The sequence below is a fragment of the Excalfactoria chinensis genome, chromosome 2, assembly GCF_039878825.1.
Source record: "Excalfactoria chinensis isolate bCotChi1 chromosome 2, bCotChi1.hap2, whole genome shotgun sequence".
NCBI classification, from domain to species: Eukaryota; Metazoa; Chordata; class Aves; order Galliformes; family Phasianidae; genus Excalfactoria; species Excalfactoria chinensis.
Window position 1 is genome coordinate 45,002,566 of NC_092826.1, and position 21,570 is coordinate 45,024,135.

General features: G+C 40.2%; 1 protein-coding gene across 4 annotated transcripts in view; it reads right to left on the bottom strand.

The window, feature by feature from the left end:
• The window catches only part of GREB1L (GREB1 like retinoic acid receptor coactivator), a 123,452-nt gene that overhangs the window by 41,321 nt on the left and 60,561 nt on the right, over positions 1-21,570 (bottom strand). For 2 of the 4 annotated variants that reach the window (XM_072329358.1, XM_072329356.1), the window contains exons 3-6: positions 15,829-16,000; positions 15,421-15,618; positions 7,626-7,802; positions 5,459-5,635 (exon numbers count right to left, since the gene is read on the bottom strand). In XM_072329358.1, the coding sequence (XP_072185459.1) occupies positions 5,459-5,635; positions 7,626-7,802; positions 15,421-15,618; positions 15,829-15,997 (721 nt within the window). In that variant the 5' untranslated portion in view covers positions 15,998-16,000. Of the gene's footprint in view, positions 1-3,111; positions 3,235-5,458; positions 5,636-7,625; positions 7,803-15,420; positions 15,619-15,828; positions 16,001-21,570 lie in introns of all 4 variants that reach the window. The other 2 variants (XM_072329355.1, XM_072329357.1) reach the window with 2 other exon arrangements.

The following is a 21,570-nucleotide window of genomic DNA, read 5'->3' on the forward strand; positions in this document are numbered from 1 at the left end:
CTGAACATGATAGATCTCGTTCAGAACATCTTCACATCCAGCTGAAAAATATTTTAACTGCAGAAAGAGCCTGCTCTCAAAACTGATCCTTAAAACACACCTGTGAGGTAGGCAAGTAAATGCATTTATCCTGTGTAACAGATGAGAAAGCTAAGGCAAAGAGCCAGTGATCTGTCCCCAGCAAGCACAGCAAATGAGCACTTGCAATAAGCTGCCTCAAAGGCTTTGGAATCTGTGTCATGTGAGACTTTCAAGAACACGTTACAGAACTTCTGTCAGACTAAGAAGAGCCTGACTTAGGGCTCATCAAAATCAAATACATATCACCTTACAGCTCTATTATCGATAAGGCTACAAAAAGTGTGACCCTGCCTAAGAAATGCTTAAGGAAAAACATCTAAAATAAATAATTTGCATAAGAAAAAAAAATAACCTGAAGCTTGCCCAGTATAAAAATGTAAATCGTAACAGGTTCAAAAGCTGTCTGCATGCTAACGTTAGGCATTTCATACCTGCAGTTTATTACAAAGAAAAATTCAACACTAGGATGCTGACACACTGGCAAATCCAAATTTTTTTCTTCCCAGGGTGAAGGGACATTATCTCAACATCTGTGCAGAAAGTTGTCTGCAAGAAACAGGCTAAGTTCACCTACAGATGTCCTAGCAAAACAGCCAGTGGAAAAACAAACAAATAAAAAAACCCAAAAAAACAGAAGGCAAAGACCAATTAGATCTGCCAAATACATTCCCCTTCAGGCGACACGCCATTTGGCGAGGAAGGATGGGAGGAGGAGAGTCTGTTTTGCCAGACAAGCAACTGAGATGGGGAGAAAACAGGAGCCAATAGGGTTGTTCCAGAAGAAAGCCTTGTCCACGTTCACAGGACAAATGCTATAACAGCCACCAGACTGTTAGGCTCAGAAGCTTTGCAAGATTATGCTGGTCTCTCATTTTGTTGAGTATGTTTGTTTGTCTTCTCCTACTCTTTCAGTTCTAATACATTTTCTTGACATTTTATGTGTGAAATCAGATGGCTGGTATAAACATCACATTGACACCTATGCAGCACTTGTAATACTGCCTTTAATAAAAGTAGTTTATCTTTCTATCATAAAACCTTGTTTCTAGCTGTTTACTATCCTTTAAGCACCTGAAGTTTTATCTCTTGCATGTCTGCCTAAACAGAGCTCCTGATGCTGTTCAAAGTTTCAGCCACTGTTGTAATGCCAATTAAAATACAGCTCATCTGACATGGAACTGCATCTTCCCATGCTGTTCTGAAAAAGGGACAGTGTCGTGGCCACAGCACACTGTCAAGTTTAACTAGGATAGTTCATAATTCTACTGCGCTCTAACTTCTATCATGAAATTACAATTTCAGTGCAGTACTCAGCGCGACTGCCTGCCTACAGGTGGCTTCTAGGATATGGAGACTTAACTAACGCCTTACAAAGGCAGGAGACAGAAATACTTACACAAGTTCAAAGGGAAAAATGGGTGAGTTGACAAGAAACTGAAAACGATTTTAAAAAGCAACCTGCTAATGAGTACTCCCATTTTAAAACAACACGCCATCCAACCTGAAGTGCAAGCAGCTATGCAATCCAAGGGGAGTAACAGCCAGACCTTTATGGGCAACATATGTCAGAATTCACACCAGAGGAAAAAGGTGCCCTTCCCCCTTCTCCTGGTCACTGGGAATTGAAACGTATGGATTCAGATGTATGGATGAAACATTATCTTCACTAGAAGATAACCCAGAACAAGATGAAAAGGTCTGGGGCAACTGTGACCTAAGAGTACAAACAGTGACACAGAAAAACCAAGCAGACTGAAAATCACAGTGAGTGATAAGCAGAAAGCAGTACATAAAAGGTGTATCTATTAACTTGGCAGGTACAATAGAAGACAAAGCTGTGTTAATTATTGTGTCATTTGTTACTTCATATAAATTGGTTCCCATGCATTTGCACAGTTCTCATGCCAGCCTCTGGAAGCCAATGGATCATGCAGTGAAATGCAGATGTGTCTGAATGACACTCTCAATTCATTGTAACAAAAGCCTAAAGCATACAGCCTGCTAAACAGAAGGCAGCTTGGCCACCTGGAGAAAGGATTTTCCTGAATATATTGATTAGTGACTGCAGTTCCATTAAAAGACCTATGTTCGGTTTTTGTTTGTTACGCATTTACAGCTTTATTATTATTAGGGTTGTTTTTGGTTGTTTTTGGTTTTTTTTCCTTTTCTTTCTATTTGAACAAGCTTGTTTTTTTCATCTGCATTTCATCCTCCACTAAAGGGATTTCTGTTGTGGCACATACACATCAGCCACTTACAACCACCAAACTTTTTCCTGCTTTTAATTTTTCAAGAAATAGCAGAAACAGACATAAAAGCATACAACAACACAGATGAAGCTGCAATGAAACTATGAGAAAACAAAGGTCGAAGAGAAGCTCTTCAGCTATTTGTGAGAAATAAATTAATATAGGATGCTGCTCCTTTGTCAGCCATTGTCCATTTGATTTTTACTGTTTCTCCTCAGTCAAGTATGTCACTAATAGCATTTTAGAACTGGAAAGCACATATGAGATGCATACTAGAGCTCACATAACATTAAAAAAGCCTGTATTTGTAAGAGGAAATGCTTTGATTTTTACTTTTACCTGTGTGGAAATAAATAAATAAGCAAATAAATAAATAAGAACTGTCCTGCTCAGCCCCAAAGGAGAAGTTTTTTTCCATTTCTAGGCAAATATCCTAGTCTATATACACTACGTAAAGATCTTGCTGTAAATGCTATTAACGCATAATTCAAATATTTTGAGATCCACAAAATGATGCAAATACAGGGAAACAAGGAATCTAATAAATTAAACAAAAGATCATTTAATGCTTTAATTGACTGCTCTTATGAAGAACAAGTTCGTCTTCAACCTCATCTGGCTCTTAATCTTTCCCACAGCAAATTCCAAAAGGTATCCTCCCAGCTGTAATCTACACATGGCTCAAAGTAAATACTCACTTGTTTATGGCATCTCTAAACCAACAATATCTGAGGTAACTTACCACCCCAATGGTTATCTTTATAGCACTTTCAGCTCCTACCTGTCTGAGTGAACCCTGATTTGTATCCATTAGCTGATCCACCCTCTGGGGTCGTGGACGGTGACACCGCAGAATTTGGTTTAGCAGAGAGGCTAGCAGCAGATGATTGCCTGCTTCTACATTCTGCAAACGAAGCAGCTACAGTACATATTAACAAGGCCTGCCTTCCAGCCGGAAAGTTCAGCAACACAGTGGTGAAAGGTGACAAAATGTTAAAAGCATACACACGGCACATACAACAAACAGCAGCAAATGGCAGCATTCAACGAAAATACAGCTCAAGCAGTTTAGTCAACTTTGTCTTCTAATTAAGAAAGCCTCCCCAGGGGCCACTGAGAGCGCCTGGCAAACAGAGACCAGATGCTGCAAAATGGCAAGAGCCCTCAACTCTCAGTCTGCAAGAGATTTGAAGGTATTGGACATTTCCCAGGAAATGCTACGTGGCGCAACCTTTATACAAACCATCATATGTTGCCCTTTAGAAGGAAAATAGTGCTGACACTCAGATTCTCAGTATGTGTCCAGAAAATCTTCAGGGAGATCACATCCCTGGGAACGTCTGTCTGGCTGAAAACTTAGTTGAGGGAGGAGAAAATGACTTTTAAAATCTCATATTAATCTTTCTTTTTTTTCTTTTTTTTTTACTGAGATCTAATCAGGCTTTGTTTGAAGAGATTGGAATGTTCAACAGCACTTCTCTTCTGGTTAGAGCTTTACCGTAAATGAATGCTGAAGGGTTTCTAGATGGATGGTATCAATACAGAGGTAGATCCCATCAAAATAATGTCCATGAGGTCTATTTTTGGTCAATACTCTAAACTTTCTAGGCTCTCAAAACACACACAGTCAGCACATAACTAAAAGCTAGCTTTTTATCTACTTCTTCCACGCCATCACATATCACATCTGTGACTGAAAGGTTTAAAATAGCTTCTCACATGTGCTAGCCCTGATAGTATGAACGAGGACATACACCAACCCCAATAGCATGAACATCAGGGGGTTCATTGAAAGGATTCAGAAGCTAGTTCTGCTCCCCTCCTTGCATCTCAGCATACCAGTAGCCTAAATATTGCCTCCGATGAAAAAAGTCTACATACAACGAAACAAAATAAAACATGACTGCAGATTACACTCACTAACCAAGCAAAGATTGATTGTTGTCAATAGTCTTGCATGTGAACATCATCAGGCTGCACACAGTGTTCCAACATAACAATCTGCTAAGTATTGCATGGACAAACCCCTTCATAATTCATGGAAAAATAACATAAAATAAGGTTTTCTTTCTCAGTATTCGGAACATAAGAAACAGACTACCGAATTCAATTTCAGTAGTTCTTGTGAAAAATGATGTTGAAAAACACATCCATTCTGAAGTAGTAGATAACTATACTTGTAATCAAGAAAAGCAGACAAAGACAGGACCCCTTTGAACCACAAACTGATACAGTACTATAATTACTCATACAGTTTGGTGATAATCATCTCTCTGGTGTCCTGCTACCATTCACATGAGGATGTGACCCTTTAGATGAGTGTCAGTCCTCCTGTGGAGTTTCTCCTCTCCTCATCTACTTTGGAACAACAGGAACCAGACTGAACTCTGTCATTACTGACAACACAGCTGAAGAAAATAGGCAGCCAGCATATATACGAGCTTAGCAGGCAGTGAGAAGGTAAACTGTTCTCAAGACTTTGTATGGCTCTAGCTCAAAAATTCTACATACATAATTACCAGACCCCCTTGCCTTGCCTTTGGCTTGCAAATGCCATCTCTTTAGCAGATTTGTTAACAATACTGCAGAGGTAGAGGGTAAGCCCATGTATAAAACACCCAGTGAATGGCACGAGTATGCATAATCTCCTTTCCTTGCAATCGGTGAGAAGAGCTTTCTTAATACAATGATGTGCTGGCTATCCTCAGGCATTAGCCAGATTGAATTGTACCTACTAAGATAAATATCAGTGTAAAGCCAGTGCCAGAGCCCTGGCTACGAGTCACCTTGTTTTAGGTACAGGGAAGGAGCACCAGATAGAGGAATTTTGTATCTTTGACCTAGGTGGCTGCACATCTCAAGGACAGATTTAGCATTCCCAGTGGAAGCACTGGGAGATGGAAGAAGATGATTTCTATTTGCGTGGTTACTAAGAAGATTCAAAAAATCTCTCTGGCACAATCCAAACTTCAACGAAATCATAGAGAATTTCTCTTTCAATCAGAAAATAAATTCATTTTCAGTAGTTTCTTTTTAATGTATACGTTTCCAGCAGCAACTTTCATTTTTCCATTCAACATCATGTCAATATAATATTAAAACCCCAAGTGAACGGGCACCTTAATTACCTTTCCAGCAAATAAGAGGTCCCTTTGACAGTACACCTTGGGAACTTCTTACTAGGTAGTACTTTAAGTGCTTCTGCTTCTTTGGCTGAGTGGTTAATTTCAGGTTGATATGATTAGAGAACTCTGTGAAGTACCGAAATCCTCTTTCTCCACAGCCTATACAATTCCCAGAAAATCCTGCATGAATGAAGCAGAAGGTACACACAGATTGAACAGCATGTGACGGCTGCTAGGAACGAAGCCACTTTAACCTACCTGCACATCCAGTTCAGAGTGCCTAGATGCCCTCAGCCAGATAGTTACCATAGATGCGCTGCTCAGTGCATGTGTCAGGAAGCAGCCAAACAAAGGCAGATTTTAGTCTTTACCTTTCTGAAACTTTCCCATCCTTTCAGGTCACACTGACTTAGGCCAAAATTCTACCACAGCTGTTCCACTCTATGCAGAGCAAAGAACAGTTTGTGAGGTTGGGAGAAGCTATGATTTTCATAAGGTCTCCCCATTTCTGTTCCACATTCCTACCTTAAAAACCACAGGTTCCAAGCCAAGTGCTTCCTTCCCTCTCTCAAAATAGTGCCTGCTCCATGATATGACAGCAACTTTGGCTAAAATTAACCTAATATCTAGTGACTTTCTCTGAGATTCCTTATACAAGGCACTCTCCAAATAAGGTGGACCTTGCATCTTTAATATTGGTGACTTAAAACCACTCATTTAAGGCTGCTATATAAGCTTACATAAAAGGAACATATTTAGGAGCAAGGCAGGTAAAAGACTGCTTTTCTGCAATGTTTCTGACATAGTTTCATAAAATAGGGGCCTATACTGGGTTACACCCTTGATATGGCTGTTCCCATGGGAACTATTGGTGCATGTCTACAGTTTTCAGAAGCAGTCATTAGGGTCTCACAGGGTTACTCAGTCATTTCCTGTGTACCAGTTACACAGGCACATAGTTGTTTAAATACATAACATCAGCAATGCCAGAACACAGTTGTGAGTCAGTAGGCTCATTATCAAGTGACATCAGAGACAATTAATTGATACAAAGGTATGACATGGGGAGCTTACCCACAAAGACAAGTACTACCACATCTGATCAGACTGAACATCAGCAGCATTCTGTATGAGATAGCCTGTATTGATCAACTCTTGACATTTCCCTTGTTCACTGGGAAGCAGTTCCTATGAGGATAGCGATGAACACCAGAGTACTCCCCATGACCTCACTTCCCCAGCTATACCCGGCAAGGACACATCTCATAGCATCTCCCATCTAATTTTCCCCTCTGCCACAGGTCCAAAGGTTTATAGAATATTAAATAGGCTTAAGGGAAAAATAATATTAAAGCTCATAAGTATGCGGAGGAGGTGTTTTCAATAGTTAAAATATTGCTAGAATGGACCAGAATTTGAGCCTTTAACAGAAGGGTTATTTACGCTTCACTGTAATTTCTTGCCTGTTGAAAGGTCTTTCTGAATGTATGCTAGGCAGCACAGTGAATGGAGAGAGAAATGAGAATGTAAAGTCAAAACAGGATGTAGATGCCAAAATACATTACTTTTACATCACTTTTACTGTTCTGTTAAAATGTGCACCAGTTGTGAGCCAGGTAGGAAAATCCAGGTGCCTTTCTCCAGGGACCAAGAAATAGTCCTGTATTAAAATGCAGAAGCTCATAAATGTAACCACTGATGTAAATGTATTATCAAAATCTGCGTGTTAGTTTCTGAGAGCCAAACTGACACCAGAGCTCCTATTGAAAGCTATGCTCCTGATGGAGAGAAGAGTAGAATTTGCCCATTAATCTACAGAAAAATAGCTTATCATCCACAGCTGTATGAGCATATTTCTTCTTTAATGAAAGTGCTGCAAGCATCAGCAGAAATAAAGAATACTTGGATACTTCACATTGCCAGGCAAACAACTGTTTTCAGCCCACACAGAAATCATCCAGCTTCAGTTGTGGTTAATTGTGGAATGATGGACTTATTTCAAACTAGGCTTTTATGGCAGGTCCAGCTACAGATTTAATAAAAACAAGCCTCTTCTCAATGTATTTCCAATAGAAGATCATCAGCTGAAATGACATCAGATCATTCTGAACCAACCTTTTTCTCTGAATTGTTATGGTATGAAGGAAACAAACAAACAAGATCCTCTTACCTAAAAGTGCATTTTTTCCATGATCATCTGGCAAAAACCGCTTGTCAACTGCGCAGACTAGAATGTGCTCAGGAAGGTTTGGAGACTTGGCTCCTACTAACAGGAAGCCTGCTGGGATATCAATTTGCTCCGTGCACAGTGATACTAATCGTAAATCCTTGCCTGCTTGACAAAAACCTAAAAATAAAATAAAACCAAAATAAATTATAAACTTTTACAAGATTTATTTTTTTTTTACTATTATTGTTTCTTTTTATCAGTTCCATTAACAAATGGGGTTTCACATCAGTGATACAGCATCTGATCAGACCCACTAGCTCAGAAGTTCAAAGACAGTAGATAAATACACTATTTTAAAGAAATCCTGAACATTTGGGAAAAGAAGAGAATTAAGACTATAAAGACAAGATATCACATGGCTCAGAAACTGTTATTTTTTCCCACAAGCTTTCAAAATAAGAAGGAAACGGCTCTTAAAACACCCTGAAGAATTATTCTTTTCTTCTCAAAATCTTAGTTTACAGTCTAAGTTCAGAGGAATCAGCTTTGGTTTTGTTACTTGTCTCCGGCTGACACTGGTGAAAAACCACCACTAAGTAGTACAAAGGCGTGCTTAAAAAAACGATGACTGAAGCTTAATACTGACTACTAAAGGAATAATATTTTCAAATTAAATTTTAACTTGTCTCTAAATTGAGCGTTCTAGTAATTCCATCAAGGATAAATGAGGTAATTCGCTGCTTCAGTAAAAGCTTGCGCTCATCAACCTGTCTGCTCTCCAACTCCACACTGATCATGTCAGCTCAGAGTTTTTTCAGAAAGCTTTTAGCATTCCTCCTCAGTTCTTTTTTATAGAAGTTTTTGGAGCTGTACAACACGCTGTCTGTAAATCTCCAGTTGAGTGCTGCGTGACTTCAAGTCTCCAGTTGGTTTTTCCTGCACACAGATAGGCAAACACATAACACTGGTTCTCGTACTGCTCGTTATTACAATGAAAAAGCCAGTGATGTGGGCAAGGGGAACTGGAGTGAGCAGTGTGTAGGGGGCAGAGGGGGACACACCAAAAAGCAGCCCAAATCTGTGGCTGAGAGTCCCAGCAACATCCTTAAGAGCTCAGGACTCATGATGGGCTTGGCAGCCACCTACTAGGCCACCATGCTTGGGATTTTTGAAAGGTTGGATGAAATAGCTTTGGGGTTTTCAACACTGCAGAACAATTTGGGGACTTCTGCAAGTTCACCTGGACCAATATTTTAAGCAAAAGAAAGCCAACTCCAAAGTCAGATTCTTTTAACCTAACAACTTTCAAAGACTCTTCCATGAACTTCAGTACTGAACCTGAAGGATCACAACCACCCAAAACCTTTTTCTTTAGTGATTTCCACTTTCAAATGAAGAAGCAACAGGTGTGAGAGAAAACAACAGTTATGTAGTTTCCTCTGTGGGCTTCCTGATCACATGGGGCTTCCTGATTTCCCCTAGGCAGGAGTCAGTGAAAGCACCACCAACTTTTACTAAGAACAAGACTCTGATGTCCAAAGACATTACGCAGTGTAAAAGAGACTCTCTTTTGCTACAGCCATAGGAATATGGTAGCAAGGACAACACATGCATGTATCTGTATGAATCAATATTTCTACATAAAGTATCACGAAAACATATCCTGTTTTGACATTGTCGTTAAAAACACACCGAACTTAATTTGGAATTATTGAAATACCTATCAACATTTAACCTACTAATGTATATTAATCAGATTTTAAATATTTTTCAAGCACTCCACAGCTGGTAGAGAAATCAGGAAGAAAAAGCAAACCACTAGAGAAAGACTCTAAAATTTGTAGCTTAACCCACAGCCACCTTGAGTATTATTAACTTGGCTGCACTCTCATGTACTACACTCACACACAGCTTAACACTCCAGTGAGGACAGTGAAACCTAATGTTGGTTTTTGTTTGTTTTTATCTCAAAACTTTACCAGGCAAGGATCACGTGTGAAGGGGAACGCCTACAGTCAGACGTTCAACTCCCTGGCAAGCAGCAACTTGCTGAAAACACCATACAATACGTGTTCAGTCCTGCGCCTACACCCACAGTCTGCTGAGCCAGTTCTTGGCCGAATATTTTCTTCAGCAATTCAATTAGCTCAGCTGAAGCAACAGCTCGTTGAAGCTGAGAGCTAGTCCAGATTCATTCCCCTTTTGCATTCCCTTCTTCCGACCAATTAATTAAAATTAAATGCCTGAGGTTTTTTAATTTGTTTACAAATCAGTGAATTTTAATGATTGTTCACCAATGAGAAGGAGCCTACATTTTAGGGGGAAAACATTGAAACTCCCTATTTAAAGCAAAACAACTTATTTTATGACTAGATGAAGTTGGATTACAGTACGTAAAACTCTTTCAAAGGTGTATTCCTCCAAGACATTAGGATTAATCCTAATTAAACGGAAGGCTAGGAGCCCAGGTAAGTATTATCTAGACTTTATAGAGTAATTTGTGAAGAGACAGTTGCCAATAAATATGTGAATGAAAACTCCCTTACATTCAGAGCAGATTCTTCTTACTCAAATTTATATGTCATTTGGATATTATGCCCAGAATTTTCAAAACAGATCTGAAATATTTTGGACATTCTGTGAAATCTGAGTAGCTGACATACTTAGAAAATACCACTGTACATCTAGATTTAAAACAGAAAAATTACCCATTGTTGACAATGTTGGCAAACAGGAAATCTGTAGATAAGGATTATGAAACAGCAAATGTGATAAGATTTCAAGACAGATTTAAACCTGTATCTTTAAAGAAGGATTTTCTCCAGAAATGCCCAGAAGCACAATGTCTAGAGAGAGGCTATTGAATGAACTGTTGGCGACAGCAATACTACAACACAAGAGAAAGCAGGATTCTGATCGTCAACACTTAACGCATTTCACTATGGACTTGCTTTCCAACATGCAATGTTCAGTTAGCTGAACACAGCTGTAGTACAAAAGGTAACAGTTTTAAAGCGAATAAGGTTTAGAGCAGATGTTAGGAAGAAATGCTTCACTCAAATGGTGGTGAGGCACTGGCACAGCTGCCCATAGAAGCTGTGGTGCCCCATCCTTGGAGGTGCTCAAGGCCAGGTTGGATGGGGCCCTGGGTAGCTGAGCTGCTGGGGGGAAGCCCTGCCCACAGCATGGGGTGGGACTGGGTGGGCTTTGAGGTCCCTTTCAACCCAAACCATTTGATGATTCCACATCATACATGAAACTCTGAGCTTTTCTGGATGATTGAAGGTTTGGACGTCCCAGTGAAATGAAGTGTTGCACCAGTACTCTACATATACTCCTGCACAACTTGCAAATAATATGTAACTCGTGTCCCTGTGTCATCTCTTCCTCCATCCAAAGTTCTCTCAGAACCCTACTACGATCTCCTTCCTCTCTGCGCAATCTCAAGCCTGCATCTTTGTCTGCCTCAGCTGGCGACATCTCTGCATCAGAGGTATGCATGTGTAGATCAGCTGGCCACCACATGCCTCCGTAATGTTTGGGCTGTGTGAAAGGAGAGGTATAATTACTTTTCTGCTCCAGGGGACACTAGTTTGGGGGCTCCAATGTCACCTGACAAGCTCCTGAACTTTACAGATCTTGCTGATACTAGGCTCTCTACATTTCAGCCCAAAGTGGCCGAAAGCAGCTACCATCCCGCTGACAGACCGGCAGCAGGACATCCAGGCAATTGCATCAACCGCGTTTTCCTGGGAAGCAGACAGATTAACAGCACCGACACTGAAAAGAAAGCAGTTCCCCCGGCTCCCCCAGCAGCAAAGACAAGCCATCCTAACAGACAAGCAGCGATAGGGGGCAGCACAGGGAGCCTCACACTTCCAGGTGTTCCCGTTCACCCAGCTGCCACAGCACCAGCGAGGGGAGGCTGGCATTTTTGGCCAGGTACAGCACAGCTGGTGCTCGCTTAAAGCAGGAGATGTTCAGAGAATGTAAAGTTGCTGCTGTGCAGTAAAGTCTTGAATCTTCCTTCAAAGAAAGGGGGTTGGTATTCACTCAAGAGCCTGTCATCTACATCCTTCCCCTCGGTTTTTGGGACTGTAAATCACTCTTCTGGTTTCAGCTGTTTTTTTAAACGAAATGAGAAAACTCCATGCAAGCAATAGTTATTTAGAAACATGTGATTGACTACAGGTATACTAAGGAGGGATTACCACTTTCTCTGCTACGTTTGAACTATGAAAGTATATTTTTCTAGCCAGCAAACAACACAGAAACCCCAACCTCTTTTCCCCTCTGTTTTGCACGATTATGAATTGATATTAAGGTTTCCCTTATTAGAAAAGACAAAGCTGGATCTCTCTACACAAATCTAAATTGTGCTGCCCATGTGTAAGATTTTGACCATGCAAAATCTATCTGCATCTCACGGCTGAGATTTATAACTCGTTTGTAACCGAGTTAACACCTTATTTTTTATGCTGAGCAGCCCTAACACACACGACCTAAGGAAAAAGAATGGCACATTCATGTCCCACCAACCTGTGTGTATCTTATAGACAAATAAGAGGACTACAAAACCGATGAAAATAATCTTCCCACAGGATATCAGCTTTGTTTAAATAAAGAACAGGCATTTGTGTTCTGATTGGGGATTTGCAAATACCAAGAGCAGTCACAGAAAGAATAGCGAATGGCTTTTACAGGCATTATCTGCATTTCTTTGAAAGAAAATCCATTCGTTTTTGTTTCTGAGTATTCTACTTGCATTCTCAGCACCACTTTCTTTAGGTTAATTCAGTGCCATCATTTTGAAAATGAAAACGCGTCTTCTCAACTGCTGACACCCAGAATCTTCTTCAAATTGTGGTTTTTATACGTCTTCCCTTTCCCCGCTGATAGGAAGAAGCAGTTTCAGTGCGGGGTACCAGCCCCTTGTTGAACTGCAATAAATGAGGTATTTGCATAAGAAATTAGCTTCCAAGAATTACATATGAATGACCAGACACTGTCACTTGCTATTGTAACTTCACAGTAACTGATCAGGTGTTAAGTACCTGTTTACCTAATTGTCTCAGAAACTACCTCGGCCCATCTTTAAGCTACAAGTAAACTGAGGATTTTCTAACAAAAGCGAGGTGTTACCATTGTGCTTCCCACGTTGTGCATAAAATGCTTTCCTACAACTTAGAAACGGTGCGTTTTTAAAGCAACAGCAAACAAATCAGAGCAGTTTCCTGCACTATTTTGTTGAATTTGAGGTACCTGTATGAAAACAGAGAAGTATTTTTTCTTAAAATCTAACCTTCATGGAAGTTACAATAAGTTAATTATATACCTATTCTTCTTGATTACAAAGCCCTTACTTTTATTCCAAATAGTGAGCATCGATAACAAATGCAGTTGGCTCCTTCCAAAGGCTAACAGGAAAGTTAAGGGATGTAACATTATGGCCAACTGCAAAGGAGCATCCAGCAAATTGTCAGTCGCAAAGCACTTGTTTTTTTTACAGGTGAAAAAAGGCAACGAGAGCTTTCATGTGACTGACAACTCAGCCATCTGAGTAAAGGAACAGGTCATCACAGAAAATAACCTGATGACAACAGCGTAAATCCTGAATGCAGGAAAAGCAAACTGTGCAAATATCTGAAAAAGGAGAGATTTCACCCCACCTGTGCTAAAATGTGGGAGATGGGTTTTACAGCAAGAGGAGATATGAACAGCGGGTTCTGGTACCAAGATTTTGCTCCTGGATAAGCAATGAAGCACATGCTCAGTTTAATCCATCGAAACAGCTACAGTGACTTTAATTAGTCTACCAGTATTCTTTAACATTTACCTAACGTTATTTATCTTTGTAATTAAATAACTAAGATAAGGAATGTAAACAGTGACAGTGATTGTATCTTAAGTCTCTGGAAGGGCATATTCATGAGAAGAAAGATGAGCTATCAGATTAATATCTTGCTGAGATACAACCAGCAGAGTGAATGTTTTAAACAAAACTGGGGGTTTTAAACACAAATAAAACTCTTCTTACAGATCATTGGTAATCTTAAAAAATATATATATATTTCCTTTCATTTTCCAGACACAAAAGGAATGTACTTTTAAATGGAAAACACTGGAGAGAGATTTTGCAAATTCAGAACAGCTAAGTTGACAAAGAGCAATGAACTGCACAATCCTAAATTTTGGAGAACATGAGATAAAAAAATTTATTCCAATGTACGCTGACCATAGGCGACTTTTAGATAAAAATCAAAACACAGAACTGCCTACGTAAGGTCTTCCAGAACGCACTTCAGACAACAACATGAATACATGAGCACATAGTTACATGCACTATGTAACTATAGTGTCACTAGGCATAACCTTCTGATAAGCAATATGCAACCACACTGCAATGCAGGGAGCACTTGTCAGTGAGCATTTCCTTCAAGTGTCATGTTAGGCAGCAGTGAAGCAGCACTGATAAACATGGAACAGTTTGCATTTCATGTAGATCATAGAATCACCATGGTTGGAGAAGACCTCTAAGATCATCTAGTCCAGCCAACCACCTGCCACTAGTATTTCCCCCACTAAACCATGTCCCTTAGTACAACATCTAAACATTTCTTAACACCTCCAGAAACACTGACTCAATCACCTCCCTGAGCAGCCCAGCCCATTCCAGCACTTGACCATTTTTCCAGAGAATACATTTTTCCTAACATTCCACCTGAACTTCCCTTGGTGCAACTTGAGGCCACCCCCTCTAGTTCCATTGCTAGTTATACAGGAGAACAGGCCAACCCCCCACCTGGTCACAACCTCCTTTCAGGAAGCTGTACAGGGTGATGAGGTCTCTCATAAGCCTCCTCTTCTCCAGAATGAACAATCTCAGTTTCCTCAACGATTCCTCATAAGACCAGTGCGCCAGATACCTCACCAGCCTTGCTGCTCAGTTTAGTTGCCTCTCTCATCACACTCCCAGCTACAGAGTCCTGCTGGCATGACTTTCTCTTAGATGCCATTTCAGCTCTTGTTCTGGCAAGCAAAGAGCCTTCCAAAGAACTTCCCATAGTGGACAGTCTATTATTTGTATTAAGGGGAACTGGAGGTACATTGTCATTAAGGGTGAATACTTAAATGAAAGAAAAGTTCAACAGGTATATTCATAATGATCCATCCCTTTCTTTCACATGTTTAAAAGAAAACAAAAATAGTACTGTCTGCAATTTTGATTACCTTGAACAACAATCAGGACTGCTCAGGGTAAGTAACCAATGGCAAGTGGGCAGGTAGGGAAGAGAAAACAGGCTTCTGCTAAAATCCCTCTTGTCCTCCTAGCAGCAGAACAAACACCAAGTCTCTTCCCCATGTTCTCCCTCCAACTCTGCCTTCTGCCCATGCAAGCAATAAAATCCAGTTTCGTCAAAGTTTCTGACACACCTCAATGTCTAATCACTCTGCCATGGTTTTAGAGATAGACCAGGAACAAGCCATATCAATGTTAACTCAAGTAACTTCTTTATGGACAATGAATCAGTGGTGAGAAAAGAAAACGAGGGACTTTCAGAAACTAATAATGTGCCACAATGAATCTCAGGAACTGTTTTCAAGTAACATATTTCATTTTATGTGCTAAAAAAAAAAAAAAAGGCCTCTTACTTAATGCTATCTTAGATCTAGGGCTTTGACTATGAACAGTTAATTTGAGACCTCCTTGCTCAAGTGTTTCTAAGTTCAGAGATAATGCGTTATACTATGACCTGCTTTTGAAGATCTCACAGGTAAAAGAAAGTACACCAACCATCAGTAGTGCAAGACCCTTCTGGGGCGGGTTTTTGTGAATACGGGATTGGTGGACTGCTTGAATCTGACATGTCTTCATCCTCCTCTTCATCTTCCATTTCATTAACAGTTTGGTTAGTAGAAAAGTCCAAATTTCCATTTTGTGAATAGCGGTGTACTAACTCTTTATCCAGCTCTTCCACCTTTGGCTTCACATCTGAGCAAGAATAAAATACACAATAAAATTTTCATCAGCATTTGTGACTACCCCCTTTTAAAAAAAAAAACAGTATGCTATTCAGTCTCCTCAACAAGGTCTGAAATTCAGATTTTGTGTCACACAATGAACAGCAGTACAGCTTTTTGTTATATAATGAAACACATCCCACCCTTTTCTCAGAAAAACAACAATTGAAATGTGCCATACTTTCATGGTTACCTTCCGGCAAGAAAGGTGGCTGGTCAGGATCCAGGTACAGCTGTGAGAAGATCGGCCGTGGGACAACGCTACTACATCTCAGAGAAGCTTCTATGGAGTTATGAAGAGCTTCCTCAAAACGGGCAGATTTTAGCTGCCCTGCGTATGAATTCCCCATGATCTAAAAATGCAAAGAAAATGGTTGATAAGCACAAGGGAAAGTGCACATACAGACATTTTACAAAGGACAAGTGAGGTCTTTTTAATATCCACCATGGCAGACATTGGCAGAGACGTCAAGTTTGATAATATTGTGCTCTAACTAGCGCTATATTTCTAAGTATTTGGTACACCACGCGTACTCTTGTTTCAATTACAGGTTTTAGCACAATTGCTTTGTGTTTTGCACATACATTTCCTTTGCAGCAAACTCAAGAACCCCTCTGGTGTAGAATTTTGGTTGAGCGAGGGCAGAGCGGAGAGAGAAAATCATTACTATTATCATTTTAAGAATTTTTGAAATAGACCATAGAAGTGAACACAACACAGAAGACTGAAAACTTCAAGTCTGGCTTCATCACTAGTTGTTGAACTACTTTAACGTTATTTAACTTGGGAGTGAATATGCCATCCTTTGCAAAACAAACAAACAAGCCAACAACAAAAACCCTTATATAGACATCCAGTAACTTGAAATTTTGGTTTTGCTAATATTAACTGAATTGCGTAGAAGTCAGCTCCCTGTTTTTAAGAGTCTTCTGCAAACACAGTGTTTTTATTTTAAATGATGCTTTACATTGCTATAGTGATAACAACCTTCTAAACGTCTATTTTGACAGTTAACGTTCATGTTTATAACAATGATTAACTTATTAATTTTATGAAATATTAAGCACAAATACACCTTTATATCATCACTTCTCCTTGGGCAACATTATTCACCCCACAACCACTTATATTTGTTCCCTCAGCATTAGGATATAGTAAAACATCTAGTACCAGGATGGCCACAGAAAGGTTTACATCTAGGTAGGGCAGACTCAATGAAACATGAAATTTTCCACTTTGCTGGGTCATCATGCCATGTAACATTTACTCCAAAAAAACAATTTAAGATGTAACATTTTCTACTGCTCAAAATACAAGACTGCATTTTCAGAGAATTTTATTTCAACAGAGGTTACTTTTCCTCTGTTAAATCAATAGTACAAAGTACAAACACTTATAATATTGTCTTTGTACTTTCCTTCACTAGATGTCACCTAGTCCCACAGCCAGAAAAAGGCCTCAGCCAAGAAGATAAGTAGGCATTTAGAAAACCTGCAATTCTATTCCTGGTTGATTACTGGGTTGCTCAAGGTTTTCAGCACCACCTGTAAAAGTGCAACAATAGCTGCTTGCAGTAGTGTTTCAGAGCTCCCAGCATAGAAGAATATTCCTGTCCTCCTGTAAGACTTGGGGATGAAGTTTACCTAATTACTCACCTCAGGTGGGTGAGAGGCACAGTTAGTTGTTCAGACTTCGTACAATTCCACATAGAATCATTAAGGTTGGAAAGACCACTGAGACCATCTTGTCCAACCATCAGCCCATCCCCACCATGTCCACTGACCCATGTCACTCAGTGCTACATACATCCACATGGTTCTCAAACAGCTCCAGAGATGGTGACTCCACCACCTCCCTGGGCAGTCTGTGCCACTGCCTCACTGCTCTTTCTGAGAAGAAATTTCATACACAGAGAGTGTGTATAAGCATACAGTACCATGATAAAAATGAATCAACCTTTCATAATAATTTAAAAAATTTCCACTTCCCACAGGGCACTGTCTATCTGAAGTCACTTCATACTCTGCTTTCTCCATAATCTGTGATATATATTTATATATATAGAAGAGTGAGGAAACCAGGAGGTGGGATGTGGTGAGGGAGCAGTCGCAAGACATGGGCCTGGCTGCAGCAGGGGAAGTTAGGCCCCAGGGAGCCCAGTGCCAGCAAGCCAGAGCTGGGCAGCTGATGTCCTAACGCTGCCCCAGGCCATTAGGGCAGCTGGGCCTCACAGGGAGTTCAAGGGAGCTGGGGATAGAAGGGGCAGGAGAAGGAGGCTGCCCCTCTGCAAGGGAGAGGGCTGGAGAGGCCTTCCCACAGCATGCAGCTCTCCCATCCACTCTTCTAATCCAGCCAACCAAAAGCCAAGGACATTGATTCAGGGCATTACTGCCTTTGTGTTTCTGTTTTTCAATCTGCCCTGAGTGCCTGGTGCAATTAGGAAGCATTTCATTTTCCTCCTGACTGTGTCGGTGGTAGGGGGCTTGCAGTCAGCACACTGCAGCAGCAGCAGAGCAGCAGCACAGCATCACCTGCTTTAAGTGTGTCTGTGGAGGGGCTTCAAGGCTGATTTCCAAAGGGGCAAAAATAAATAGGTGGAACTGGAAGGGAGAGAAAAAGAGGCAAAAAGTATTTCTGTCACTAGAACATGTACCTGCTGTCTCTGCATTAAAATTTGACCAAAACTAGTGATTTAACACAAACGAATTAATGGTTATGATTAAAAAAAAAAAAAAAAAAATCCAAATAATATGTTTATCCTTTATTTCCACATTGGTTTAAAATAATAATAATAATAATAATAATAATAATAATAAATAAAACAACCAAAGTTGGACTATTTGAGCACACTCAGGGGTCTCTAATGTGCAAGAGGTTTAATCTGGGGGCACGTAATTCTTTCCATGCATACCAACTGCAGCTAGATAAGCACAGACCTGGTTAAATTCCTATATTTCAGCTCTTACTAACTCACACCACTGGATATCATGATTTAGAAACTGACTTTTGTTTTCAAATCTCTGCAGAAGTCTGTAGCCCAGTGTATCTTTAGCTGTTTCAAACTGTACCGTGCAGAGCGTTATTTTGTGGATTATGCTGAGTATGTATGTGTATTAAGATTTTCCTCTATGCTTTCTCATTACTCCGTCAAGGAAGAAGGTTCAGATACCCCTTCTATTCCACCAACTTTGCCACTCGAATCAGGCAATTTTTAATCCATGTTCTTAAAACACTATTGAGAGACATGAGACAATTAAAATTTAATGACTTCAAAATGAAACTTGCAGCAAAACCTAAAAGGAGAACATCCTGACATTCAGACGACCTGCACCTCCCAACTCTATCACTCTGAGGGTGCTTTTCTGTAAAGATCCTGACACTAAGTCATCATGACTCCTACCCTACACATCCTGAGCATCTCCACTACTGCCCTGCTGCTTCAAAGCACATTTACTGAGACTACTTCACGCCTTCTTTGCAGTAGCTAACACTGAGCCGAAGGATTAAGGGGCATTTGCTGGAGTTAGAGAGCTACTCTGCAGTCTGAATTGGGCTACTAATGCTGTAAATTTTGGTCAGAAATTAACTATAGATGTTCACTGTAGAAAACAAAACTAGGACTGACAGGTGACTCTGTAAAGGCAGACAGAATTAGAAGTAGCTAAAGATTTCAAAATATGATTTTAGCACGGCAGTAAAGGACAAATTTCAATGCTTCTTTCAACCACAGAGGCTGAATTTGCAACGAAGTCATATCAATTCAAGCAAATAATCTAGTTCTGTATGGCCAAGAGATCTGCGCACAAACAGGACACTGCATGTTCCAGAAGAAGCAGGTCCTAGTTTCTTTACAGCTCCAGCAGACTGGCAGTGTCTGAGCACTGCAAACGTTACAGACTTGTTCCAATCAGAAAAATACATCACTCTGGTCCTGCACATACCCCTCCCATACACTAAGGAAAAAAAGAAAGTAGAGCTTTTTTGGAAAGTAGGCCATTACCCAGCAATTCTTTGGAGCAGATCTACATATGGAGCTGTAGGCTTTACGAGTAAAAATATAATCAGATCATTCAGTACACCAGATAGCGCATATCTGGCCTCCAGGTGGGTCATGACCCCAGAGACTTTAAAGGAGAGGAACTGAACTGGAGGATGAGGGAGGGGTGAGTGTTGTTGTTATGGCTTAAAGCAATTTCACAATTACCTGATAGCGAATGATGAATCTGATGCAAACACCCTCCATTAAGTCAGCTCTATCAAGTCCTTACTTTGTGTTTAACCTAATGATGTAATTGTATTCTCCAAAACACATAATCTGACTTTTGATCTGGCTTAACCCCACAGAAAAGTTTCTCTTCAAAGGAAAAGAAAACAAGTTTCTTGACAAAGGTACTCTCAGGCCCCACAAAGCTTCTGTATCTCGATGGGTCATCTTAGGCAAAGGGAAAGCAGGCATCTATTTATACTGTAAAATTGTTTGGGAGCTGATTGCTTCAGGTACATCAAGCATTTTCTGTTATTTACATCAGCCTTACTGATGTTCTGGGACTCATATTTTTTCCACTAGGGCATCCTTAGGATCTATCACAAGCATGCATGCAAGCAGAAAGGACGACAGCTAACAACACAAGTAACAAATACATTTGTTAATCAAAAGCGTAGACTACAATGACAGAAGTATGTACCAGCATCAACCACAGCAACAAGGAGGAAAGACTTAATATGGGATTCAAGACAAGAATGAAAGACAGAGTGTTCTCATTAACATGTACCTTATCTCACAGCCTTTGTAAGATCCCTTTTACCCCCACAGTCCTTTCAAGATCCTGAGATTCTCACCCTGCTTTTGTCTGTGTTGGGGTTATTCAAGCTCAACTGTAAAAGAGTTTACAATTTTATCTGGTGAGTGACAAGACAATTCACAAAGCCTTCCAGAAAAAAAAGAAAAATGAACAATTAGACTATACTGACTGCTTATAGTGGGGCTGTCTTACAATTTTGCATTTACTTTGAAGAAAATATTGATAACATCCTATATCCACTACCACGTCCAAGTAAAGAATGTGAAAGATCAAGAACACTTACTTTTCCTGACAATATTTTCCTTTTTCTTACTCAGTAGCATCTCTCTGTACTTGGAGTAGTGAACCAGATTACATGGGACTTGGAAAATTTCTTCACCAGATGCAGATAGAAAAGCTATTCCACAACGAGAACAGAAAGCAAATCCCAAATGGATGCTCTAGCCCGACTGCATCAGACATCCTCATAGTCTTCAGGCACAGCTCACAAAATAATAAACACGCTAAAGGTAAAACTCAGTGATGCAGCACTGAGGCTACAAAAGGAAAATAACCAAGAAATCAAATCTGAAACTCAGTCACCTATTTAAAGCTCTGAATGTCTCTGATTCTTTTTAACATTATTCGCACACATCAAGAGGAGTTCACAGCTGCAATCAAACTCAGAATACACTGTGAGGTGCTCTGTTTCAGAAGTCTCTCAGAGTTGAGCTCAAGTATGACAAAATTGTCATTCAGTACTTTTAAGTTATGAGCTCAGCAGTTTATTGCTCAACATCCTGCATTTTCCTTCATCTTTCGAATGCTCTCTTTAGATGTAATCTTTTACAAGTCTGAAATTTCCAAGTACTGTTTCAAAGTTCAGTGTGTGTGGTTAGAGTCAATCCACGTCAAACTGACAGCAGTGGGTCCTCCTTAGCCCCATCTGGAGCTGAAAACTATTTGGCCACATTCCCACGCATGAGGCTTTGTGAGTTGAACTACATAGAGCTTGGGCTGGATTTACTTTCCTCCAGGCCATGGCCTCCAACTCAGAAACCAGATGCCGAATCCCAGGTATTCTAAGCTCACATGCCACAAACAGAGGAAGGCTGGGGATGCTGATCACATTCCTTTTGTG